The sequence below is a fragment of the Empidonax traillii genome, unplaced genomic scaffold, assembly GCF_003031625.1.
Source record: "Empidonax traillii isolate 1590-97213 ecotype Southwest subspecies unplaced genomic scaffold, ASM303162v1 scaffold574:size890810, whole genome shotgun sequence".
Classification (NCBI taxonomy): Eukaryota; Metazoa; Chordata; class Aves; order Passeriformes; family Tyrannidae; genus Empidonax; species Empidonax traillii.
In genome coordinates, this window is record NW_020955767.1 from 855,847 (window position 1) to 880,630 (window position 24,784).

General features: G+C 43.1%; 1 protein-coding gene across 6 annotated transcripts in view; it reads right to left on the reverse strand.

Annotated features, from left to right (window-relative positions):
• Window positions 1-20,470, reverse strand: part of NEURL1 (neuralized E3 ubiquitin protein ligase 1) — an 89,496-nt gene extending 69,026 nt beyond the window's left edge. For 2 of the 6 annotated variants that reach the window (XM_027898009.1, XM_027898015.1), the window contains exon 1: window positions 18,247-18,310. In XM_027898009.1, the coding sequence (XP_027753810.1) occupies window positions 18,247-18,280 (34 nt within the window). In that variant the 5' untranslated portion in view covers window positions 18,281-18,310. Of the gene's footprint in view, window positions 1-18,246; window positions 18,311-18,435; window positions 18,493-19,392; window positions 19,525-20,258; window positions 20,322-20,436 lie in introns of those variants that run through there. The other 4 variants (XM_027898013.1, XM_027898010.1, XM_027898014.1 and 1 more) reach the window with 4 other exon arrangements.
• Window positions 20,471-24,784: the final 4,314 nt, after the last annotated feature.

Below are 24,784 nucleotides of genomic sequence, written 5' to 3' on the forward strand. Positions count from 1 at the left end.
AGACAAGAGGTGGATCTGTTAATCTGCTATAGGAAGGATATGACTGAATTAATGCCTGTTGTTGAAATTACTCAGAGAGAGATAAGAAGAGCTTAGAGAAGACTCTCCCAGATGAGAGAAGGAAGGTGAGGAAGACCCTTGAAATGCAGGAGAGGTAGAAGGAGAGGACAGCAGGGCAGGACTGAGCTGGGGAAGCAAACCCTCACACACACCATCCCCGTGAGGAACAATCCAGCTGACAGCACTGCAAGCACCTAAAAATACTAAGCACAACAAAGGTGTCTGATCAGGCCCATTTTTTTTGGTAAAGAATAGATAATATGAGAAAAGTGTTGTAAATATAGTTCTATATTCACATAAGGCTGCTGAGAAAACATTACTTCTCCTTATAAATGAATTTTTAAATTTCACATCTTCAGTAATGATGCTGTGTAATCATTAACCATCTCCTGGTCCCTAATTAGGCACTGTTTACTCAGTGTCTCTCAGTCATTTGCAGATATTCACTTACTGATGTGGCACACCACAGAGGACAGCCATGAGACCCCTGGCACTGTTCCATTTCCCATGGGTGCAGCCCACCCTGGGCAGGCTCCCTCCTTGCCTTCTCCCCAGGGAAATCCCCACGAGCCCCTGCCGTAAGTCCTCTAAGCACATAAGGACCACGAGAGCATAAGTAAGCAGCCATATGCTCCCTTCTGCCAGGTGAGGAGGGGCGGGGAAGCAGCCCCCCTGAAAGATGCTGGGCAGGATGAACTACTCAGGAGCTGTGTCCCCCAAAGTTTAGCCAGGTCCAGGGAAAGGAGAGTGACATCCCTCCATCAGCAGCAGCCACGGCTCCCCACACAAGCTTCTAGCAGCTCCTCTGATTCACAGACAGCAGCCATTTGTATATGCCATATATTTATTTGTTTTTGAGAGCAGCAAGGCACTTCTGACTTTATTCTCTTTGCATCTTGGTGATTTTGCATCTTTATTGTGCTTACTCTGGCTTACTTAGACTAACTTACTATCGTAAATTAGATATTGTGAGTAGGAAATGAGAAGATCAAAGTGAAAAATGGTTTTCTGGAAGCATCTAAGATCTCTTTCTTGATTTAGAGCATTTTTGCTCTGCTGTGATTAGGTTGGCTCTGTCAGCAGTCTAACAGAAATGTAAAAATATATTTATGTATTTTAACAAAAGAAAGCAAGATTAAGTCCAGTTCAGTTTAAGATTTAGGGATGTTTCAAAAATTCTGTTTATCCTTCTCTTGCAAATGTGCAGTCTAGGAATCTTCTCCTTTGCTAATTCCTGATGCTTCAGGAGGAGGAGAAACAGCTTGCCCGGGGTAATGGCTGATCTATCTGCTCTGCAGATGGTGGGACAGAAGGAAATAAACCTGAAACTTTCCATGCTCCATCCTCTTGATAATCCCTATCTTCTCAAAGATAAGCTGATACAGTGTTTGCTGTAAGGTGCTGTATACTTTATAAGTTATGTTTGCTTTTCTGACTCACTGCATTCATGAACCAGTTCCTTGCCATAGCTCCTTTTCCAGAAATTGTCCACTGGGATAAGCCACTGAACTGTCCCACCTCCCATAACCCCAGATACTCATTTCCTTAGTATATATAGATCAGAACTATGCACATAACATGTTATACCTGCGTTAACATTACAGAGTTCCTCCTAATTTTTAACCATGTAAACTAAGCCCGAGTAGTTATTGGAGACATTGAACTAAGAGCAGTGCTGCTGAGATTAGGGCCAGCAGTCCCTCATCCCTCTCTAAACAGGTCCTGGGGTACAGTACAAACACAAACCTTGGATCCTCTTTGAATCAAAGCCTCGTACCAACAAACTGAGTGTTCCCACTGCAGTGCTAAATGCACGCTGCTTTCTTCCTTCCCCTCCCGCAATCCTGGGCACAGCTGAGATGAACAGCGAAGCTGCTGCCCCAGAGGCAGCCGTGTCTCACTGCACAGCCCACAGTCAGCAGAGCAGCCACTCTCAGAGGGTTCATGACAGTTCATACTGCAAAAAAGTAGCAACATAAAAGCAGAGCCTAACTGCAAATATTTTATGGCTGTGTATTATTTCCATGCACTACAAATCAATGTAAAAGATGTTTTCTTCAAGGGGCCTCATATAGAGTGTGTTTTTAAAATGCATTCCCTCTGCTAAATATAAATCAGCAGGAGTTTTTGTTCTTCCAAAAGATTAACTAGCCTCAGTATTTTGGGATCTAATTCTGGAATACTTGTTGAGGTGCCAGCATTCTCTTCCAATTTAAATACAGTTTAATGGAAAGTCTATCCTGGGCACATTTTCCATATACAGTGTAATAGCTTAAAAGCCTGAATATTGAGAGTTCACCAGAAACAGAAGTAACCTGTCAAGGTTAAACTTTATATATAATTTGTCAGGATGAGAAAGAATGGGGGAGCAATGGAGAGTAGGAAAATGCAAATGTAAGAGTGGTAGAGACAAGCAAATGGATCTATAGAACCAAAATCCAAGAGATGGTAGAAAATGGTATAGCCTGCTGACAAAGCCATGCAAAGAAAATGCAAGTTAGAGAAGCTGTGGTTCTGAACTCAAGGCCTTGAATTTTCTTGTATATGTAAAATCAAAAATGTGCCTCTTGTCTCAAGATGCTGAATTAGGCCCACTTCAGGTTACTCCCACTGTATATTTACAATACAATCAGTTAAATCAGGATGCTGTTCTTTACACTCCCTCTATCACCAGCGGAAAGAGGCAGGAATTACGTAGAGCATCTCTGAATTATGTATGAGACTATACACTGGGGATGCAAAACACAGTGGTCAACAATCCCCTGTTGTTTCTGACCTCCCATATCCAAAGTGTCTTGTTTAGACAGCTCCCTAATCAGAGACCACCTCTAATCGGGAAAGACAAATGACCCAGGCAGGAGACACCATCCTACCTTGCTCTTTCCAGAAACTTCTGCTCTGCTGAGTACTCTGGGAATAAGGCAAGTGAACAGTAACACTTTGGAATAGCACAGGCTCCCCAACGTAGAACAGAAAGCAGGAACATCTCTGCAGTGACAGCATTTGCAGGAAAGTGGTGTGGGTGCTGGACTTGTATTTGCAGGTCCAGGACAGAGAACCGTAGAAGGAGCCTGGAAAATGCTTCAAGACAGGGAGAGCACCATTCATCTCACAGCAAACTCTAGAGCTGCACTAAAATATGAAAATTAAATATCCTTGAGATTAGAACTCTTTAACCCTCAAATACCATCAGTTTCTCAAAGCCACAAAAGGTTTCCAGCATGCTCCGTGAGCTTTGATCAGAGCAAACAGCAAAGAACTCCTTCCTCAAGAGCTCGTGACTCACCCACGCTGGGGATTCAGCATCCACAGCTGCCTTCACACCTTCTCAAATGCCCATATCTATGCCCAGCACAGTCTTGACGCCCTCCTGCCTTATAGCAGTGCATGTTAGTAAGGCATAATATTCCTCTCAGTTCAGAAACATTGTTGACAATTTTGGGTTGCAGTTGTAAAATCTCCAGGAACTTTGTTGTCTCTTATGCATGCTTGAATTTATTGCAAATATCACATGTGTATGGCCTCACTTTGATTTAGTATTTGAACAGGTCAGGATATCTATTCCAGAGCCTGTTCTTCTTCTCCTCTCACCCAGCTGAAGAGTGTAGATTATGTTTATCATTCAGGACAACATACCATGAAGTTTTATGCTGTAATGCCATTTCTAAAGAATCTCAAAAGACAGAAAAATATAGTTTCTTTTCTTCTATCATACATAAGATTTGCACTTGAAGTATGCACTTTTTCTGATATAAAACATCCATTTAGAGTCACTTAGAGAGACCATAAAGTTGGGTCATTTAGTGCATAGTCTTGTTTAAAAACACCATGCTCAAACCACGCTTGTTTCACACTCTTCCTCCTGTAGTCCCCTGTTATTTTTCCTTGCTGGGTCTCTTGAGGGCATGCCTGCCAGGACCAGCTCCTTACACAGATTTGAAACTTAACAAGCACTTGTGAGTTGTAGTTGATCATTTTCTGAAGCCCAACCAGTGCTTTGTCCAAACATTCCCATTCCCTCCTCCCAGTGGTGTAAATGTCCCTCCTCTGCTGATGGCTGCCCACAAGCACCTGTGAGAGTTTTCCTCCAAATCCAAGAGCCAGCACAGTCCTCCTCACAGAGCAGCCAGGGGGCATCCCAAGTGACAGCACGGTGGAAGGACAATTCCCCGCTACAGATGCCCTTGTGATGGAGATCTTCCTCTTCACACTGGGAGACACCGGGAATGGCCAGACTTAGTCCTGTCTCTCTAAGGACAACATTGCTCAGCTGTGAGAGCAGGTCCCTGAATCTTTCGCCAAAATTTTCTGGTGTTCACGTCTCCAGATTTAAGTAATTGCTTTTTCCTTCCTGTAGACTGGTGGCTGTGGAAGTACTGTCACCCTGTGCATCTTTTTATTTACTACTTTAATTTCTTTCTGATCAACTGAAAACTCTCTTTTTCAGCATGAGAAAATTGCACTGCTCACTTTGCTGTTAGATGGAACAGTCTTCAAACTATTTCCATCCGCACTGGTTACTCAAATATCAAAGATTTTCATTCAATATAAAGTCCAAAAGCAATCCTAAAGGGAATCTCTTTAAACATATATCTGCAGAGGGTCACCTGGCTGCAGGGTTTATGCTGCTGCGAAATGGAACATGAAAGTTCTTTGCTTACAAGAGGAAAAATGCACCTGAAATTCTAGTCTTGCTCCACACAGAGTAAACCCAAATTATATTGATTCCAGTGGCTTTTTTCCTGCTTTTGGTAGCAAATAAATTCTTACAGTAGAGGATTATTAGAACTAGCAATTATTCATGCAGGTTAAAATTTACTATTAATTTTGCTATTTGGCCACGTTTAACATCCTCTTAAATGTTTCAGGATTACAGGAGCCATGTATTTTCTTTTAATTTCTTCTTTCCTCTCTCTCTCTCCCTCTGTCCATTTCTCCTTCAAGAAAATTCACAGAACACACAACCTTCCTCTTTGCTTGCTTTGCCATTCCTTCCTCTCAAAAACATCTTCCTCCTCCTCCTCCTCCTCCCTTGTCACAAGTATTAAACTTGCTCAGCCACTTCTCTCTTTCAGGTCTTCCACTTCCTTCACTGGCCTCACTTTACCCAGAATATTTCTTTCTCACTTAGGTCTATTCCTTTCCTTTATTTTCAAATGTCCTGCACTCTCCTGGTTTGTTCTCCTCAAGACAGATATGCTTCACAACTTCTCATTAAAAAAAAAAAAAAAAACAAAAGAAAACAAAACAAAAAAAAACTACCCATCTCCTGACACATAACAGATCCTAATGATGAACAGAGGCTCTTCAAACTCACAGTTATAAAAAGATGGATTTATTTTGGTAGCCCACTAGGTAATCTGTCATGTATTCCTGCAAAGTAACTTGCACTGGGTACTAAATGAGGCTACTGTTTGCCATCAAAACAGCATTTTTTTCAGGTGCATTGCTGAGATGAAAGCACGGGAGCTTCATCCATGACTGCCATCATCGGCCTGTTAAACTTCCAATCTACGCAGCAGATCCAGCACGAGGGCCCAGACACAAAGCTCCCAGCCCACAGCAGGGCACCAGCCCTGCTCTCCAGCAACTTCTCGGTGCACAAGTAGAAATTATAAGCAAGAACTTTTGCCCAGACCACAAAGGACTCTGGAAGTGTTAACCACTACACCATTAAAATATTATTTTTTTTCCAGGCAAATAATTTAAGTACTGCTGAGGCAAAACCAGGAGAAAGGGCAACACTTCTCCCTTTACGCAAGAATTTGGCCCTCTATGCGCACATTCCTTCATTAATCTGCACTTTCTGTACCACAGTCGCAAGTGGAATCTAAATTACTGACTTTCCCACTCTCATCTGGCTCTGCAGCACATTGCTTGCACCGGTTTCAACACCCTTTACCAGTAAGTAACTGTTTCTTTAGGAGACCAGCACTTGAACCTGGACCACTAAATTAAAATAAGAAACTACATCATCCAGTCAAACCATAAAGTTACAGTTTATTTTAACAACGATAAACAGCATCTCTGGTGCTTATTCAAGAAAGAGTGTGAATACTATTCCACCATCCTTTCTAGCAATTCCCACGCCAGACCCACAAAATTATCACTTAACGTTTTGCTATAAACAACGGCTGGATTAGTCCATAGAGGAACTTGTTTTCCTCAGCATTTGCTGCAACAGGTCAGCCAGTAAAAGACTAAGGGTGTTGAGTCCTTTTATTGCCTGAGAACCAGAGCACATAGACTTGCTTGACTTCTTTAAAAGAGACCCTGCCTGCTAGCCACCTCCATCGTGCTGAATCTCATCAAGACACAAAGAGATGGGTCTTGCCCAGAACTGTTTACAAGCTGCATATAAGCAAAGAAACAGCAAATAAATGGGAGAAAGAGGAAGATAGCTTTGTAAGTAATAGTGTGTTTCATCTGAATTTCAGTTATTTGAATGAATCTGTCAGGACATCTGCTATTCCATACCCATGGACAATGCAATTCCTTGCACCTGAGGACAGCGGGAGGAAACTCCTCATCTCTTCTGTCACCACTAGCACATGAAAGAACTCCAGTCCTTTGTGACTTGCATAGGCAAAAATACACTTCAAACCTGAAGCTCAAAGCCCTTTCATTACAAGCCCTCACAGAACCCCTCCAAACCTTTATGATTATTTTCTTATTACCTGGGTAACAGAGGCAATCCCACAAGATATTTTGCAAAGGAGGATACCTCAGTATTTCGCGTGAGAGCATACCAAGGAAGCTTTGAAATTGTGTTAACATCAGTGTGTACAAACAACAGAAAACTTCTCAGTTATTCAGTTTTCAGTAATTTTACAATGCTGCAGATTTACTCACGTGACCTCTCCTGACATAGATGACCAGTTGCCACGTACTGAAGTTGGGTAATGTATGGCAGGTGACATACACTGAGAGGAACATCATGAGGATGAAAAGATGACTCATTTCTAAATAGCTGAAGGGAGAGAGATGTGCTAGAAAAGCAAGATGGCTTGTAATAGGAACAACATGCTGTTTTGCAATTCATGCAAAAGGGCATTTCTGTGTATTGATGTATTGATAAGAGTGAAAAGAGGAAGAAATTCGATGTCACATGAGTCAGAGCATTGTTCCTGATGAAGCCACATTCATGGCATGACTGCCTTGAAGGTCACGTGGGAACAGCAAACAAGTCTGAACGGCTCAGGGGACTTTATTCTCTTGGTAAAAAGACACATATACTATTTCAGAAAAGCAAGGAGCAATTAGGTGTGGACGTCAACTCATTCATCTGGTTTCCTTGCCTTTTTTTAATTTAAAAAATTGTGGGAAATCCTTTAGTCTTTCTTCAGATAAGGGGTACTTCTTCTGATAAGAAATACGACTGCATTTTTAATAAAAAAATTAGTATATAAATGCACTTGTTTTTCTAAGCCATAGCTCTAAATTGTAATGTAATAAGGACCACACTGCTTCCCTGACAGATGCTCCTTCCTGACATCACAGAAAGATGCAGCTGTTGAACTGGAGTCTGTAAATCCAGACCTCTGGGCCACAAAATATTTCCCTTGTTAGTTTTCTGCACCCAAAAGCAGATCTTAATGCATAATCTGAACCTACTGCTGTAAATACAGTACGTGGAGGAAAATCACAAAATATTTGTCCTCAAACTGAAGTTATGCAAATCCCAAACTGCTACCAATCTGTATTTTTTTTTCCCAGAGGGTGCACTGCAAAATCTCTGGAGTACTGAAGGGCATTTAGGGTAATTTGCCCATACTTAAGCTTTATGACAGCTGGTCACACAGTACAACACACCTCCCTGTGCATCATCTGAGCCAGCAGTACTAGCCATGTATGTATCACAAAACCACAGCTTCTGCCACTCCACCAAAGACAAAACTGATACCAAGTCATAACCCAAGGGTTAAAGCACAGATTTTCCAAAGCACAGGATTAAGAGAAGATGGAAAGCATGTACTGCCTTGTATATATAGCCATTAAACCTCAAAATATTCCAGTTATCATATGCTAAAGAACTTCTCAGTCTCTGAGCAATTGCCTGTACACTGGTCAGTTTGAAGCTGCCATCACCTTGGGATGAGGCATGACCTGGAGTCCTCAGGGAACAGCTCTGCTGGATGAGGGTTCAGAGCAGAAAGGTCTCTGAGGGATAACTCGTGAGTGGGTAAAGAGAGCTCAGGTAGCCACTTTAGATAGAAACATCTTCCATCAAAACGGCTGAGGTTACCGGATCTCTGCTGAAGAGCGTTGCAAGAGCTGCAGTCAGCTCTTGCAAACATGCTGAAATTACTTTAGCACTCTTTCAAATCTATCTGTATGTAGTACATTTGAAGGATATTTCACTGTGTTTTGTTCTTTCTGCCATGGGTACAGATAGCCTGAATGTTTCATCCTTTGTATGAAAAATGCCATGGCACACCTACATAGGAAGGATGCAAGGAGCTGCAATCACTGCTTCTCCATTTCAGGAATTAATTTCTAACATCATGCAAGATCTTCTATTGCATTCCAAAGAAAGCACAGCCCACTTTCCTACCTAAGCCTCACTGCTAGAAGCTATGCACAGAATAGCTGTGTACGCTCTCCTTACCAAGGAGAGTAATATCATTTTACAGTTAGTAACCATCCAAAATCCAAGCAATGAGATACAAAGACACAGTATCTCCCACCTTTGCTCAAGCAATAGAACCTTCGGCTGGTCAGAAAGGAGACAAGTTTGTCCAGGAACCTTCTCAGAGCCACGTTGCTTGATCAAGGTCTTTTTGGCCAATTTTGCAAAGCCACTGATGGAGAGATGGATTAAGAGTAGAACAGCAACTCCTACTGTGCTGCAGCTCCAGTTCCATGTGAGATGGACCAGCATCCATCAACACTCCCGAACTTGCATTCCTTCCAAACACATAGCTTCACTCAGAGTTATAAAACAAGAAGGCAACATGAGTTATAGTCTTTTACACTTCAGAGATGAAAAAAACAGAGGGTGGTATTGAACTGGTTTAGGATAATGAGAAAATAAATTGAGCAATTCTCCTTTTCCAAATTGCAAGAAATTCATAGCATTGATGATGCCTTTGCAAAAGGAATTAATTTTTAAAGCTCTATTTTATATTTCATAATCTGATTCTATTTGGTGTGCAAGGACAGAAGTCATTTTGATCTGGGATGCTTCAGCACATTATAGGCACCCATATTTCCATCTTCCAGAGAGACTTTTTTCTTTTAACTTTTTTTTAATCTCAGACTCTTTGTAAGATGCCATTTTTAACCTTTGAAAAATACAAATTCTTAACGTCTTCAGTCAGTCTCCAAACAGCCTTAGAGAAAAGTAAGGTTTTATTTAAAGTACTTTTAGTTGAGGCAGCGAATATTAGAGATAGACAGATCAGAGATGAAGCTGTAGCTTTCAAAGCTCTCCCCCAAAAGCCCTTTTGCTTCTCTCCCAGTAAAAGCTAAAGTAAATGAAACATTTCTGTCTTTCTTCTGACCGAAAGCCTCGTCTGTGGAACAGAAAATAAAATCCAGGATTTGTTTCATTCCAATAAAGTATCCCAAACATCCTTGCCACCAAGTTGCCATTTGTCCAGTTTTCTAACATTTAATTTTTCCAAGGCAGAAAAAGTGAATTCACGGAGACATCTTCCTTAAGCAAAACACGTTTAGCAGAAATCTTCTTTACTTTGCAGCAGGAACCAACCCACAGCATGGATCGCATTTACGCCAGAGCTGTGACGAATGCCTGTTGAACTGCAGCACTTAAACCACTTGCATTTTGAACAGCAGTTTGTCAAGTGATACTAATTATTCAGGAGGTCTCTGCTCCCAGAAACATAAACATTTCTTTTCATACCAATCGCATTTTCTTTTCCATGTGGTGCTTCCAGCAGAGACTGAAATTAAAATGGCTTCTTTGTGGGCCATGGTGCGGTTTATTGCTCAAATCCCCTTCCACTCTTGCAAGCAGGGGTAACATCACACCTGGGCTCTGCTCAGCAACTTCCCATCCTTCCTTTGTAGGCAAAAACCTCCACTCTGCAGGTGGGGGAGCTCTCCCCAGCTCAAACCCATCCACCCTTCTCACGGCTGCGCAGTTTCCCTGCGGCAGATAACACCAGGTCCGGGACTTGCAGGAGCCTGAGGATCACTTGACCTTCGTAAGGCAAGCTAAAGGGAGCTGTTGCTAGGGAGCACCACAGAGAAGAGAAAAATAGGCTTTTGCAGGAGTCCAAGTCAGAAAAAAATCACAACCAATCTCCAGACCTGCCAAGGTGCAACTCAGACACAGACACATGCTTCCTTCAAACTCCCTCCCGCTTCAATGGGCACTGTCTGGGCTCTGCTTAAGCCAGGCCACAAGCCTCAGAATTTCTTGAAAAACACAATTTCAGTCCCACCCTGGTATCTCACAGCAGGTCCTGCTTTTGCTGACAAGTCTACTGGCCAAAAACTTCCAATGCTGTATCCACATGACGCCACGTGGCCGCACAGCAAGGCCTATCACAAAGAAAATCTGGCAGTATCAGCCAGAAAAAATTTCATGAAATTGCAGGAAGCAACTCAATGTCTTTGCCAGCAGCAAGAATAAACCTGCATTTTCAGAGCCACACTGAGTCACCTGCAAGTCACTTGTGAGAACTTTCTTGTTAGGGCAATCAAAGATGGGAATAGCCTCTGCTAGCCAGGAAACAAGCACAAAAAGAAGGTGATTTTCATAGCAAGGGCCTTTGGTTTATCTCAAAGGGTTCTCGTGAAATAAATGATTTTAACTTGATGGAGAGGGTGAGAACTTCAGATTTCTGCTGATACTGTCTGTTGGGAAGGCAACAATCAGGAGCACACTGCTTACATTCTGTAACATGTTCATGAATGTATATGTCTTTTAGTATATACTCATTTTACTATTTTCCCTTCTTCCTTAAAATGAAAGTAATATTAAAGTTTCTAATGAGGAAAATATGTTCATGCATCCGATCAATTATCACATCTCTCTTTGAACCCACCCCCTTTGCTGTGTTATCAGGCCCCTGGTATATCTCAGGTAAACCAAAGGACTCCTCTTCCTAGCCCCATCAACTGCAGTCACCTTGATCGTTATTTTTAATGCCAACGACTTATAGTATCCCTTCAAGAGACAATCATGGACAGAGTCAAGAAACAGGAATCCTACTGAGACTAACTCCACAAGAGCCACAGAGAGAAGGTGCCTCTGACTCATTTTGGACTCATTTGGACTCAGATAAACGTATTTTCAAAGTAAAGCAATGATTTAGAGGGGAGTAGACAGGAAGAAATAATAGGGATCAGCCCTAGAGCAAAGTACAGCGATTCACAGGGCTGCAGCATATGCTCCAGCTGTGGGCACGCACACGGCAAGGCTGGTGGCTGCCAGCCACACTCCTGTAGCCTCGGGGAAGCTGACCTCCAGCTTGGTACCCTGCTGTGTCATCAGTGATCCCTGACCAATACTGAGAGCAAAAAATAAATCCATTCTTTGGTTCGCTTTCACTTTCCAGGAAACTCCCTTTCCTTCAGGATTAACAATTTTTTAGACCGATCTCAATGCAACCCTCTGCATGTATGGATATCATTACTGAAAAGTTCTTTATTAAAACTAAAGCAGCCCCATCAGTTTTGAGATTATATGTCTAGAGATCACCTCTTCTTAATTCCTGCTAGATGTCAGCAATGGTAATTATATTTGTTTAGAAAATTTATTTCTATTTAATATTTCATATTAACAATATGAATCTTTTGGCTGAGGAAGTACTTGCTTTGATTAAATACGCAAATGATTCCCTAGGACATGTTAAGGCATCCTACAAATCTTCCTGAAGAGACACCTGATGCCTCCAAATTAATTGAATGATAGCTAAACGTATCACACATAATTCTTAAGAAAACAAGCAAGGAAGAGGTGAAGAAGGACCAGAGGTAAGAATGCATTCATAGAGAGGAGGGAAAGAGCAGTCAAAGAGGAGACAAATAAGATAACAAAATCTGACAAACAACATTCAGTCCCCAGCTTCCATCAGAACAGAGCATCAAGCTGACAGGAAAGTTAATGGGAAAACATCACAAGAGTAAAGGACAAAAAGAGAACAGGAATGCTCCTTGCTCTCACCACTGTACCAAGATCCCTACACTCAAAAACTGCCAAAACTAATGAAAAACTCATTTGCCTTTCACAATAAATAAAACAGTTTTCAAGTATAAATATGATTACTCATAAAATCTTTATACACCAAAGTCCTACACACTTTCTTTTCAGAAGAATCATCAGCAGTCGATGTACTTTATTATCAGTCACCTTGGGACACTGGCAGGTGACCCACAGGTCAAAGGCCCAGAAATAATCTCTGAAAGTCCCACTTTCAGCAAATGCCAACACTGCTTTGGCACCCTGCCCAAGTCTTCTGCACCAGTTAATCCAATCCCGAACAGGATTAATTCCTCATACACACGTACACAGACTCTTTTGCTTTCAGTGCTATACAGCAATTGTGCTGAAAGTGGGGAGAGCTTAGAAATCACCTTTTCTCCCCAGTCCTGTATTAGTACTCAACAAGCAACTGTCTGCAGAATATGAGAGATGTTCACCCCGTGGTGGGGCTGATCCCATCACCAGTCACTCCATCAAATGAGAAGTTACCCCAAAATCTAGGCAATAACTTAGAGATAAGAATACAAAACCATACTAATTTCCACAGAAATCTCACTAGCAGGTGATGTTGTCAGGTCTTCATTTTTTCAATGTTGTTGTTTCCTATTTCTTCTTGGATATTTGAAGTTTTAATTAGGTATAATATTTATATTATTAAATGATAATGTATGTACAACAGTGTGCACTAGAGAACAATGCTGTTTAGTGGTATTAACTGCAAGGATAAACTGTGGTATCTGGAGTGGCTGTTGCAGTACAGGCAATGAATACACTTAATGAGAAACAAGCTGTGGAGCTGATTTCAGCACTTGCATGTAGATATATCATTCACCAGTCTACAAGGAACTAAGAAGATGATAAAAAGAGAACTCCATAGTGCAAAGTAAAAGAAGTTGCACACTGTAGCCATTTTTCCCTAGGGAAATGGCCTCCACCCTCTGCTGTTCCCCAAAGTACTACAGCTCAGCAGCTCTCACTGGGGCTCAGGGCTTGCACACAGCACCCAAGTGTCCCGAATCTCCTGCCAACACATGTGAAGAAGACCCAGAAATTATTCTCCAGGAGAACAAAATGCGGAGAAAGAACCTTCACACCTCTTCTGCACAGGAACAAATGACCAGCCAGGTGCAGGAAAGCCCATGGAAAACAAGACCCCAAGGAAATGGGAAATTAATCCAAACAGCCATCCAAAAGCTTCTTGCCATGCAGCACAGATGGAGTCCTGCTATACCCTAACTCCTGCTTCCTTCTTCCTTTTTGCAGCACATAACTGTGGCTATACTGCTCATCAGATCTATATACAGGTGGTCATGCATAATACTTACATGTGATCCTCTGTATACACCACACAAAGACACAGCAGCCATTCTTTATACTGTATTCACAACTTACAGAGAATCACCTGCAAAAAGGTTTAAAACTCAGCCGTTTAAACTGAAATCACATCTGTCAATCAGTACCATCTTACGGCCTAAAAAGCCGACATGCTCTCACTGGGGACTTCTTTGCAATTACATCGATGCCATACAATCACAGTTTGGAAAATGTGATATGAGATACCTTTTCCCCTGCTCCTTGTAAGAATGATTCCACAGCAAAATTCTGATGAATGTCTGTAAGTAAAACAAAACTGAAACAAAGCTCTGCCATGAATGACTTATTAGTAATTACAACTTGTAGTAAAGTCAACCACTGAGCAAATGTGAAAGTATGCAGACTCACATATAGTAATTAAAGCGAAAGTGAAACGAAGTCCTGCAATGAGTGACTTATTAGTAATTATGACTTGTAGTAGGGACAGTTACTGAAAAAATGGGCAGATATGCAGCCTCACGCCACCTGCATATGAATTTACCTACACTGTACACACTGAAGAGATGTGCACATATTAATCACTATCCTCTGTACGTCTACATACACTGAATCCCTCTCCCAGCACAACACAGCAGCTTCCTTGGCTAAACCATTACTTTGTGTTAATTTGGTTTTGTGTGAAAGAGAAATAAAAAGAAATAAAAAATACTTAGGTGTTGGGTTTTTTTCCTTAGAATCTCTTAGATTTGACCACCTAAAATTAAGAGTAGGACCTTCCACAAATAGCAGCACATTCATGGCCCTAAGGAGGAACTAAAAACTACTGCAACAGATGACAGCTGTATCAAACACATAAGAGCAACATAGGTATTATGACATATGCATCTATTAGAGATTTGTTTCAAGTATAATTAGCTAGCAAGTAGTCTAATATAATTACTTAGTAAACTCTGCCCATAAGTATACAGTCATTCTTGTAGAAACCAGCTTCAGATAAAGTACAAGGAACCACATTAACATTTCCTGTTTAAAACAACATTAAACACCTCACGTATAGATACCACATTTTAAATAGCAAGTAAACATCCTGTCCGTCAGGGCTGTGTTCCCTTTTTGAACTTCCTCGTTCGATTTTTCTTCTCTCTGCATAGAGTGCTCTGGAAAACATACCACGTACTTCTTTGAAGGTGGCAGGAAAGTGAGAGGAAATGGGAAAGAGGAGCAGAGACCATGTGCCAAGCACATGGACACAGATGGAGATTGCATGAGTGCACTTAAACCCTGCGCAGAGAAAAGAGTCCCATGTCCCAACACATCAAGCCATCACAGGTCTCTTTTCAATAATAAAGGTGCTGCCTTTCATGATGCAGGCACACTGGAGTTTGTTTGGTAGTGAGGAATGAAGTCAGAGGTGGGTTTCTCCTGGGAATCTCAGAAAACTGATGCTTCAGTGACCCTAGGTGAAATATTACTTTTCCTCCTACTTCCATCAGTGGGAAACTTTCCTTCAGGTGACTCAGGAGCCATTCAGCACCCACCAACTCCATCATTAGGACAGATAGCATAGCTCTCCTCCCATATATCAGTGGGAAAGCAGCATTTTCACTTAAGGAGATGCCTGCCCATACAAGCGTGCATGTATCTCAAACAGGATCAGCACAGCACCAGCTTGCAGGAATTCACACAACAGACCTGAGCATCAGTCAAGTCCAGGGACATCTACCATCACCACCACTGACCACACAACCCCGAGCATGATGCATTACCCACCCACAGCTTTCCTTATGCCAAAGGATGTTGAGACTCTTCTGTCCAACAGGAATGCTGCATGACTTGACTTTGCTGCTTGAAAGCAGATTTGTGAGTGAAACAGGGTAAAATGATGCCAGCTGTTCCTCATCATGACAGTATGGATATGGTTGCACTTCACTACTACACACCTAGAATCATAGAATTTAAGATTGGAAAAGACCTCTAAGATTAAGTCCAACCATTAACCAGCACTACCAAGTCCACCACTAAACCATGACCTTAAGCACCACTTTTAAACGCTTTTTGAACACTTCCCAGGGACACTGATTCAACCACTTCCCTGGGCAGTCAGTTCCAATGCCCAATTGCCCTTTCAATGACGAAGTCACCCAATCTAAGCCTACCCCGGTGCAACTTGAGATCATTTCCTCTTGTCTTATCACTTGCTACTTGGGAGAAGAGGCTGAGCCCCACCTCACTACAACCTTCTTTCAGGTGATTGTAGAGAGCAATAAGTTCTCCCATGAGCCTCCTTTTCTCCAGGCCAAACAACCCCACCTCCCTCTGCCACTCCTCAAATGACTTATTCTCCAGACCCTTCAACAGCTCCATTGCTCTTGTCTGGACACAATCCAGTACCTCAATATCCCTCTTGTAGTGAGGGGCCCAGAACTGGACACAGCACCTGAGGTGTGGCCTCACCAGTGCCAAGTAAAGGGGGACAATTGCTGCCCTAGTTCTGCTGGCCACATTACTTCTGATACAAGCCAGGATGCCATCAACCTTCTTGGTCACCTGGGCACACTGCTGGCTCATGTTCAGCCAGCTGTCAGCTAACACCCAACCTCTGTCCTTACATCAGGGCACACACAGCTTTTAAAAATCACCAACCTGGTTTTAGTTTCTTTTTTTAAAGGGTACCTCCCTCAAGAGCCACTTCAGGAGCTTTAATCTCAATTAATTTTTCTGACCCTGTCAAGGCCAGGGCGTGCCCCGGCAGAGGCAGGGACCCCAGCACACTGCTCTGGGCACATGCCCAGGGAAACCTGCTGTTTCCCCAAGACCAGCTCAGCAGAGCCTCAAGCAGCCAGCTAGTGCCGTTATCTCCCCATCTGAGCTAATTTTCAGTGAGTAATTAGGTGCTTGTGAAAATCCTAGCCCATCCTTGGCTCATGAAGGACATGGAGTAAATATTTACCTGTGATTTCTAAAAACAAAGGTTGTCAACACAACTCCTTTCAGTATCATTACATTCACTTTCACAATTACACTTCTAAAAAATGGATACAGTTTCTGTTCTCTTTCCACAGTTATTTTCTGAAACAGAAATATTCAACAGAAAGATGGAACTGGAAGGACAGTAGCCACAGACAAACCACAAGTGCAGATGTAGTCTATTTTTGTAAAATGTGCTCTTGTAGCGTGATTATTTTTTTAATATAATGCAGGTCCCTTTTTCCTTTTTTTTTAAAGCATCACTATGCTGAACAAGTGCATCACCTCTATAACACAGCCTGTAGCCTCTGTATATGAAAAAGAAAATTTGAGTTAATTACCCACATCACCTCATTAGTCTCCTTCCAACAAATAAAAATTAAAGAGAGCCATGCTTGCTGGAGTAGAATCGCTGAAAGGCAGAAGTTGCAAGATTACTGTGCAGTGCACTGCCAGCTGCAGGCAGGAGAAAGCCCCAGCAGGAATGCCAAGCCCCTGGCACACACAGGAAAGATATAGAGCTATTATTCTTTCACAGACATTTCTTTTTTTCAAATTCATTCAAATAATGTTTCAAACAGGAAAAGGCACTTACAGTCAGAAGACAACAACCAGAGCTCTTTTTTTTTCTTTTTTTTTACATTGACCCAACAGTACAATTCTGCATATTGCACATATATCACGAGATTAGGGAAGTAACAAGATCAGGACACAGAAACTTCAGAACACAAACGATGAACAAGTAAAAATCTCTTTTGAAACAACCTACTAAATATCTTTAGTAAGAGTCATCTACTTCCTAACTATGTCCATTTGTTCCTTAAACTATAGGGTTTGGACTCAGTGGAAAATATGGGAAGAATCAGGGCCGTAACATGATATTCACAGAGTAAATGTATATACCTCATGCATCTCTGTTCAAAGAAAGGACATGAGATACTCCAAACCCACGTGATGCTTTACCTATGTCTTTCATATCTGTGTTTACTATCGTGACAAGGACAGGTCTCTGAAAATACACTCATACCTCACTAAACATGAAGAATATTTACGACGTCCAAACTTTAACAGAACATATCAGAGCAATAGGCAACTTTAATATTAAGGAGTGCAATATTCTCACAGAAGTATTTATGGCATGAGACTTGCTTAGGCAGGGACATAGCTAATATGGCACGTTGTCTATAGCTCCAAATTCTTTTTTAATGTTGGCCTACGCAGGGTATTCCAGTCCCTCTGCAGCTCCTTCCTCTCCCCCCCTGTACATCACCCAGCAAAGCCAGGGAGTGGGCTGCACTGAACGGCCTCAGCTTCATCAATTCAAACCAACGTTCATTCCAAACCTTATCAATTCAGTTAAGAAGAAACTGCTGCTGGAAAGGAGAAATAAGGTGACTGTTCTGAGACCCCGCTCAGCCGCCTGGCAGTAACCTTGCCCATCGCGGGCCCGGTGTGGGGCTGTCAGACAGCGCACACGGACACAGTTACTTTCTCTTCGACCCTGACATCTTCCCAGCGCGCCCGTGAGCGCTGCCCGGGCAGGTATTTGTGCCTTATCCCCGTGGTGCAGCCAGATGAGCACATCCCCAGCCCGGGCTACCTCCCCGGCCAGCGCCGCTCCAGGAGCGGGATGCTGCTGGAGGACGAGTCGGGCAAGAACCCGCATCCCCGGCATCCCCCGCCACACCTTCCCAGCCGCCTCCCGCAGCGGAGGGCGGGCCGGTCCTTACCGTAGAGCATGCTTCTCGTCACCTGCCCCCCCATGGCGGCGCAGCCCCCGCCCGGCTCCGGCCCCGGCTCCCGCTCCGCTCCGCAGTCCCCGGCCCACGCGGGACGCGGCTGCCCCGCGCCGGCAGCCTCCGCCCACCCCCGCGCCTCCCGCCGCGGCACCGCCGCTCCGAGCTGTCATCTTTATTTACATAAGAAGGAGGAGACTTCGCGGCTTCCTGAAATAGCTGCCGGCGTTTCGCGGATGCAGCGTGTCCCCCCTTCCCCACGCACACACCACAGTCCCATGGTGGAGAAGGCAGCGGGCAAAGGCATCCACGCGCGGTGCTACTGGCGCTGCGCGCCGCTGGTCGGGATGAAACGCCGCGGCAGCCGGCGAAACCCGGCAACGCTAGGAACAAAGCGGGAGGCACCGCAGACTGCACCGAAGAAAAAAAGAACATTTATAAAATCAAACGACTTTGGCCATTTGAAACTTTCGCTCCCCAGTGGTTGGTGCCCTAGTGCAAAGCCCTGGAATAAATTAGCATACGAAAAAAAAAAGTTTTAAAAAAAATTATTAGCAGGCATCACCACTCCAGTTTTCAAACGGACTGTGCAGGTTAATTATTAATTACTTAACAGCAAAGAAGTGCTCGAAACGTAGAATGGATCGCCACAGACTGAAATATTAAAAACATTACCCCCAGTAAACTCTTTCGTGCAGGGCTCGCATGTTCAGCCCAGACACAAGGTTCTCTGCACTCCACTTCACTACCTCTGCTGGTGGATAATGGCCAGCGTTAGAAAAAGCAGGGGGATGCCGAGAGCGGTTCAGGGAGGTGCGCAGGGGACTGCAGCCAGGGTTGGACCCTCTCTCTGCATCCCGCAGTTCATGCAGGACCTTGCTCGTTCCCTCTTCTGAATCTCCAGCACCGCACGCCCCTGCCTACACGCTCATGTCCTTGCATCTCTCCTGTCCACTGCTCTGAGAGTAAATTAACACAGCAAGCACCGAGCTGCCACAGCCAGCCAGCGCATCTCCCAGCTGGCTCGTTTAAAACTAGCTCATGCATCTTTATGCTGCACCGCAGTCGTTCTCCTCTCTGCAGAGGAGCAAGAGTAAAACTTAGGCAGCTGCGAGTGCAGCTCTACCTCTCAACTCTTACCATGCTGTTGGGCAAATCCTGCCATCCCACTGCCTCGACTCTGCCACCGGTAAAATGGGAAATAAGATTTTCTCTTGCCTGTGTTGTAAGGATTATTGCTTAGGACGTCTGTGTGCTGAGGTCTCAGCACTTCTGGAAAGAAAAAAAAAAAAGAAAAAAGGCAGTGCAAAAAAAAAAAAAAAAGCCCAAGCCAAAAAGCATAGTCAGGGTGTTTGCACTTTTGCTGCATGCTTGAGGAAAGCTGTGTCCAGCATTTTCAACCTGCAAGAGGAGCCTCTCCCGAGCCCCCCAGCAGCAGCCAGTCACCACTGCAGGCTCACCCAGTGGCTCCCACCTGCCCAGCCAAGGAGACTTGCACCCAGACCCCAGAGCCAAGCAGCAGCTCTTCTTTAGCTGAGCAGCGCACAGGCAGCACTCTGCTCAGCCCTGCCCAGAGTCACACTCTGCAGAGCTCGTGGCAGCTTCTTGGCAGAATAATCTTCCCTTTTTTTTTTCCCCCTTCTATTTTTTTCCCTCCCCAGATGATGCTGCATTTAGAACAGCAGCGGGTGGGGCGAGGACTCGTCCCCAGGAGCACCGCGGTGTGGCCCCCACACCCCAGTGGGTGCAGAACATCTCCCAGGTCACACCAACCCATCACAGCACCCTGATCCGCTCCCTGGCTGCTGGGGACCCACAGAGGCCACAAGGACACTGCCGGTTTCATGTCCTGGGGGTAGCCCACCCTCTCAGGCTGGCGGCAAAGGGTCCAAGAATTTACACCATCAAATACCACATTTCACTTGGAGGAATGAAGATTAATTTGGATGTTCAATCCCAAATTTTCTCCCTCAGTTTCTCATTTCAGCTCTGCTTTCAATCCTTACCTTAATCTTGCTACAGCTCTGTGAATAATTGACTTCTTGGTTCACTGCCTCAACCAAGAGATTGCTAGAAAAAAATATAATTTCATGTTGGCCCAAAAATGAATGCTTTGTGTGTCTCGCTGAACAAAATGTTTCTTTAACTCAAAATGAAGCATTTTATTTTCAGAGTTATTTTTACCTCATTTTTTCAAGTTATGGTCATTCAAACCAGCCCTGAAATGATGTCCTAAAAAAAAAAAAATAAATAAACCATTTGTTTTGAATATACCAAAAGGAAAATTTTTAATTGTTATCTTTTCTGATTATTTTATTTTTTTGCAACTTATTGGCTTTGTTTGTTTGTCTGAGGGGGAGGACGGAGAGGGCAGACTGCCAAAGTGAGTCATCCTGTTTGGCAGAAAATTATAAACAATTTCAATTGATTTTAAAATTCCATTTTTTTTTCAGAAAAAATCCAGCATCCCCTCCCACCCCTGAACTTCCCCCAGTGCTGTGGAGCAGCTCCTAGGGAACACAGCCCCTCACAGCCATTCATGGCAGTAAAATGGCCTGTCCGCCCTGTTCTGTGATAAATCTTTGAGGATTATTTGCCATATGGCAAATCTTTTCTTCAGTCATGTCACACAAACTTATTGCTGATCTGTTCTTGTCACTTTTCAGACCTTACTCTTTTCCAAATTACTCCTCAGTCTTTCATGTTTCAGGTTCTTCTCTAGACATAGGGAAAACCTACCTATAGCTCTGTTCCTATTTTACAGTTCTCTCTGCCAATACCTTCCAGGTCCCCTTGGGGTATTTCTTTGCCCTTGTCAATATGGGTAAGGCCTCCCATTTTGGCATCAAGTATAAAAGTCAGTATCATCACCATTTGTACTCCCTTCTAAATCACTGACAAAGGTATTAGGTTGGACCCAGCAGAAACCCAGCCCCTAAATCCATTCCCATTCATGAACAGCATCCAGCAAACTCCAGCCAAGCAGCAGTGCTGCTGTCCAAGCCGGGAGGAATCTGCAGCAGCAGTATTTTGAGGCAGTGTCTGATCTTGCTAAATATACTCATTAACCAGAAGAGTAGGATGCTGAGGCTGCAGAGCACTCCTGAAGACAGATTCATGTCATCAAGGCTGTGTGTTAGCTAAAACCTTGGATCTTTCCAAGCAGCCTTGAGCAGACAATGGGGCATCTCTCCTATCCCTCCAGGGATAAAAACCCTAACGCTGAGCACCAGGCAGTGGGTTTGAGTATGAAATCGAGGGATTATGAGCATCTGCATTGCTTCTCTGGTGTCCTGGTCAGAAGGCTGGGAACCAGCAAGGAGGATGCTAGAAATCCACCATGGTCTGGGAAAAGACATCCCAACATGGCCAAACAGCCCATTCCACCCTGACTGGGAAAAAGCAGCAGAGATACCTGCAGGGAACCACAATAGGAAAATCCAGCTCTACAGAGACCTGTCTGGCCCAGGAGGAGACACAGAAAAAGATACAAAGAGGGAAGAAAAAGAGGATGAAAAATCCAACTAATGAAGATCAAGGATAAGATTCTACTTATGCACAGGCCAGGCCAGAAAAATGAAAATCCACCTCAAACAAGCCTCATGCAGCTAGAACTTTTTTGGGACTGGATTTGGCTCTGTGGAGAACTGGAGTTTACTCTTCCTAAGCAAGGCAAAAGAAGGAGGAAGGGGAACCTCTCTAGATTGGGGCTTTCATCCACTTTAACTGTGCTGCAGGTAGAGACATCCAGCCAAGAACCAGACCAAAAAGTTTCCTTGAATATCAGCATGATTTAAAGATGGAAACTGCGGAAATCAATCTAGTATTTCCAGGGACACAGAATCTTCTCCTAATGATTTTTATATTTAAAAGCTGCAGTTTTCTATTAGCACTTGCACTTGACTCTATGGTAACCAATAGATTGACTAGAAATTGCCCTTTTTCACTCAACACAGTAGCTCTCAGCAAACAGCTGGAGTTCATCTAGGAAGACGGGGTAATTTAGGGGAACACATTCTCAGGTCTTTTTTTCAGCTCAAGTCTGTGACTCATGGGGGGAAACTTCACCTGTACAGTAAGCAGATTTCCTTAAGAACTTCTTCCACTGTAACTCTGTAGGAAAAACAATGTTCTCAACAGGAAAGCATCCAAGAAAAAAAGTATTACCAGTATGTGCTAGTGCACAAGAAACAGGGGCCAGAGCTAGGAAACCTTGCCCTCTAAGCATCCTTTTAACGATAATTTATTGCCATTAAAAGAGGGAACTTAGACAAAGGTGTGTCTCTACTTTCAGTTCTTTCTCTGTAATACAAACATAGAGATATTGCCCCAGCAAGCTGTATGCTGATTAGTTGACATCTATGCAGCCATTTGGGAATATAATGAGTTATGTCATTATTAAGCATTATTATAAAGCTGCAGCTCTGGATGAAAGCCAAGTCTCAATGTGTAAATGAAAGGAAATTCAAAATTCCAACTAAAATTCTTAAAATCAAAATCTCCATTCATACCTACAAACTATGGCACCGTGACCACTAACCCAGGTGCTCAATTATCCCAATACAGTTATCTGCAGGCACAGCAGGAAGGGGAATTTAAGGACAGGAAAAATCTTTAGGCTGACTATCCACCTTACATTTGCACTTAGCGTAAATGAGACATCAGTTGTGTTTGCTTTAGTGACAGGAGCTGCAGTGGCACAGTGGTAAAGGCTGCCTCTGGTAGGGCAATGAAGACATCAGGGAGATGTTGCAATGGATGTCCAGGATGTGGATTAATTCGGTGAAGGAAAGCCAGAGGCATCATGTCCCTGCTCAAGGGCTGTCACTCCTGTTCATGCAAAGCCAAAGCTGCCACAGGACACCCCAGTCTTAACCCTGACCCTGCCAGCAGCCAAAGTTTTATCGTAACCTCCCTGCATGATTGTCTGCAAGAGTAGAAGAGGGAAACAGCAGTGCTGGAGAGGGGCAAGAGGCTGAGCAAGGAGAAAGATTTCCAAGGCAAGAAACTGAACTGACCTCAGACCAAGTTGCACAGCATTTTTCCATCAGCATGCAAATGCTCAGGAGCCCTCACTGGATGCTGGGTTTATCTTCAAAGAGAGTGACTCAGTGCATAAAGGTGTCAGGAAAGAAATTAATGCCCCAAAAGCCAGGAGTGCTCCCTTCTCCTTGAATACTTTTGAGATAACAGATTCAGAAAATCCTGTGGGACAGTAAGACAAAGTAGCGACTGGAAATCACAGAATTCAGTGTAAGCTGTGCCTGGCAATTAAACATTGCATTGAGCTAACTGGGAGCTTTTAGATGATACAGGAAACCTTTGTCTGTCTGGGGCAGGATTCCCTGGAATCTACCTTCATGAGGGCAAGTGTCTGCACAGCATGACACTACTAGGCCTTCAAATGCCTCCAGCTCTCACCTTCATATATATGCTAAATTAAGAGCTGACTCTCACTGCCATTTCAGATTAACGCTTTAAGCACAACAAGATTCAAAAGAATCTTAGGCCTATCCAAATGTAATGGAAAATGAAGATAAAATCATCTCACCAGAAGAACCATTGCAATTTTAAAAAACAAAGAAGTGTTGATTTATAACACTTACCTAGTGAAGCTGACTTGTGCTTTCAGAACAAGTGTACAAACTAGAGAGAAAATTAAGTTTTTACCTTAAAGCAAATATTTTCTTTAGTCTCATGTGAATATCTTTATTTTTACTCTGATTGAAGGCACAGCACAATGACAACATGGCAGGACTTGTTACTTCAGGTTCAGTTCTGTGGCTGTTAAATGTCTGGAAACTTTAAACAGTATCATCCCATGTGATAAGGCACTATGACAGGTTTTATAATACAGAAGTATAATACAGAAGTATAATACAGTTTTCCACACAGGATTACAGGGAATGCTGGTACAATATATATATTTATTTAAGTAGCTTGTTGACACTTTATCACAGGCAACATCCAAATTCTGCACTGCAAAATTAAATTACCAGCTGGAATCATCAGCATTTTTATGGCATTTTTTCCTTTTAACATTTGACTGAGTAAAAACTAAATTTGTTTTCACAATATTCCTGTAGAAAGAGGTGATGCCTCTCTGTCTGAGCTAAAGTATATTTTGAGTTTTTGCAAAAATTTAAAGGAGGACCTTTCAAGCAACAGATTAATTCACTTTAACAGTCTTCATTCCATGCCCTCTGGAAAGGGCATAGGCAGGAACCCTGAGAAACCAAAGAGGTAAATAAGGTAATCAGAAAGCACCAGCACCAGGGTACAAATGAAGGTTAGATAGACAGCTTCCCCTCCAGAACGTGCAAGCTTTTGAGACCTTGAATTTGTAATCTTAATATCGTTCCCTTGGCATAGAAGTGTAGTTTCTAGAGATTTTCCTAAGTAGATACAGTGATAGGAGAGAATAACCTTTCTGTTTCCTATGCCACCCTTTCCAAGAAAAGCCTGAACTGATGTTTGTAACCAAGCAAAGGCACACTGTATGTTTGTGATGTAAATATTAACCCAGCAGAGA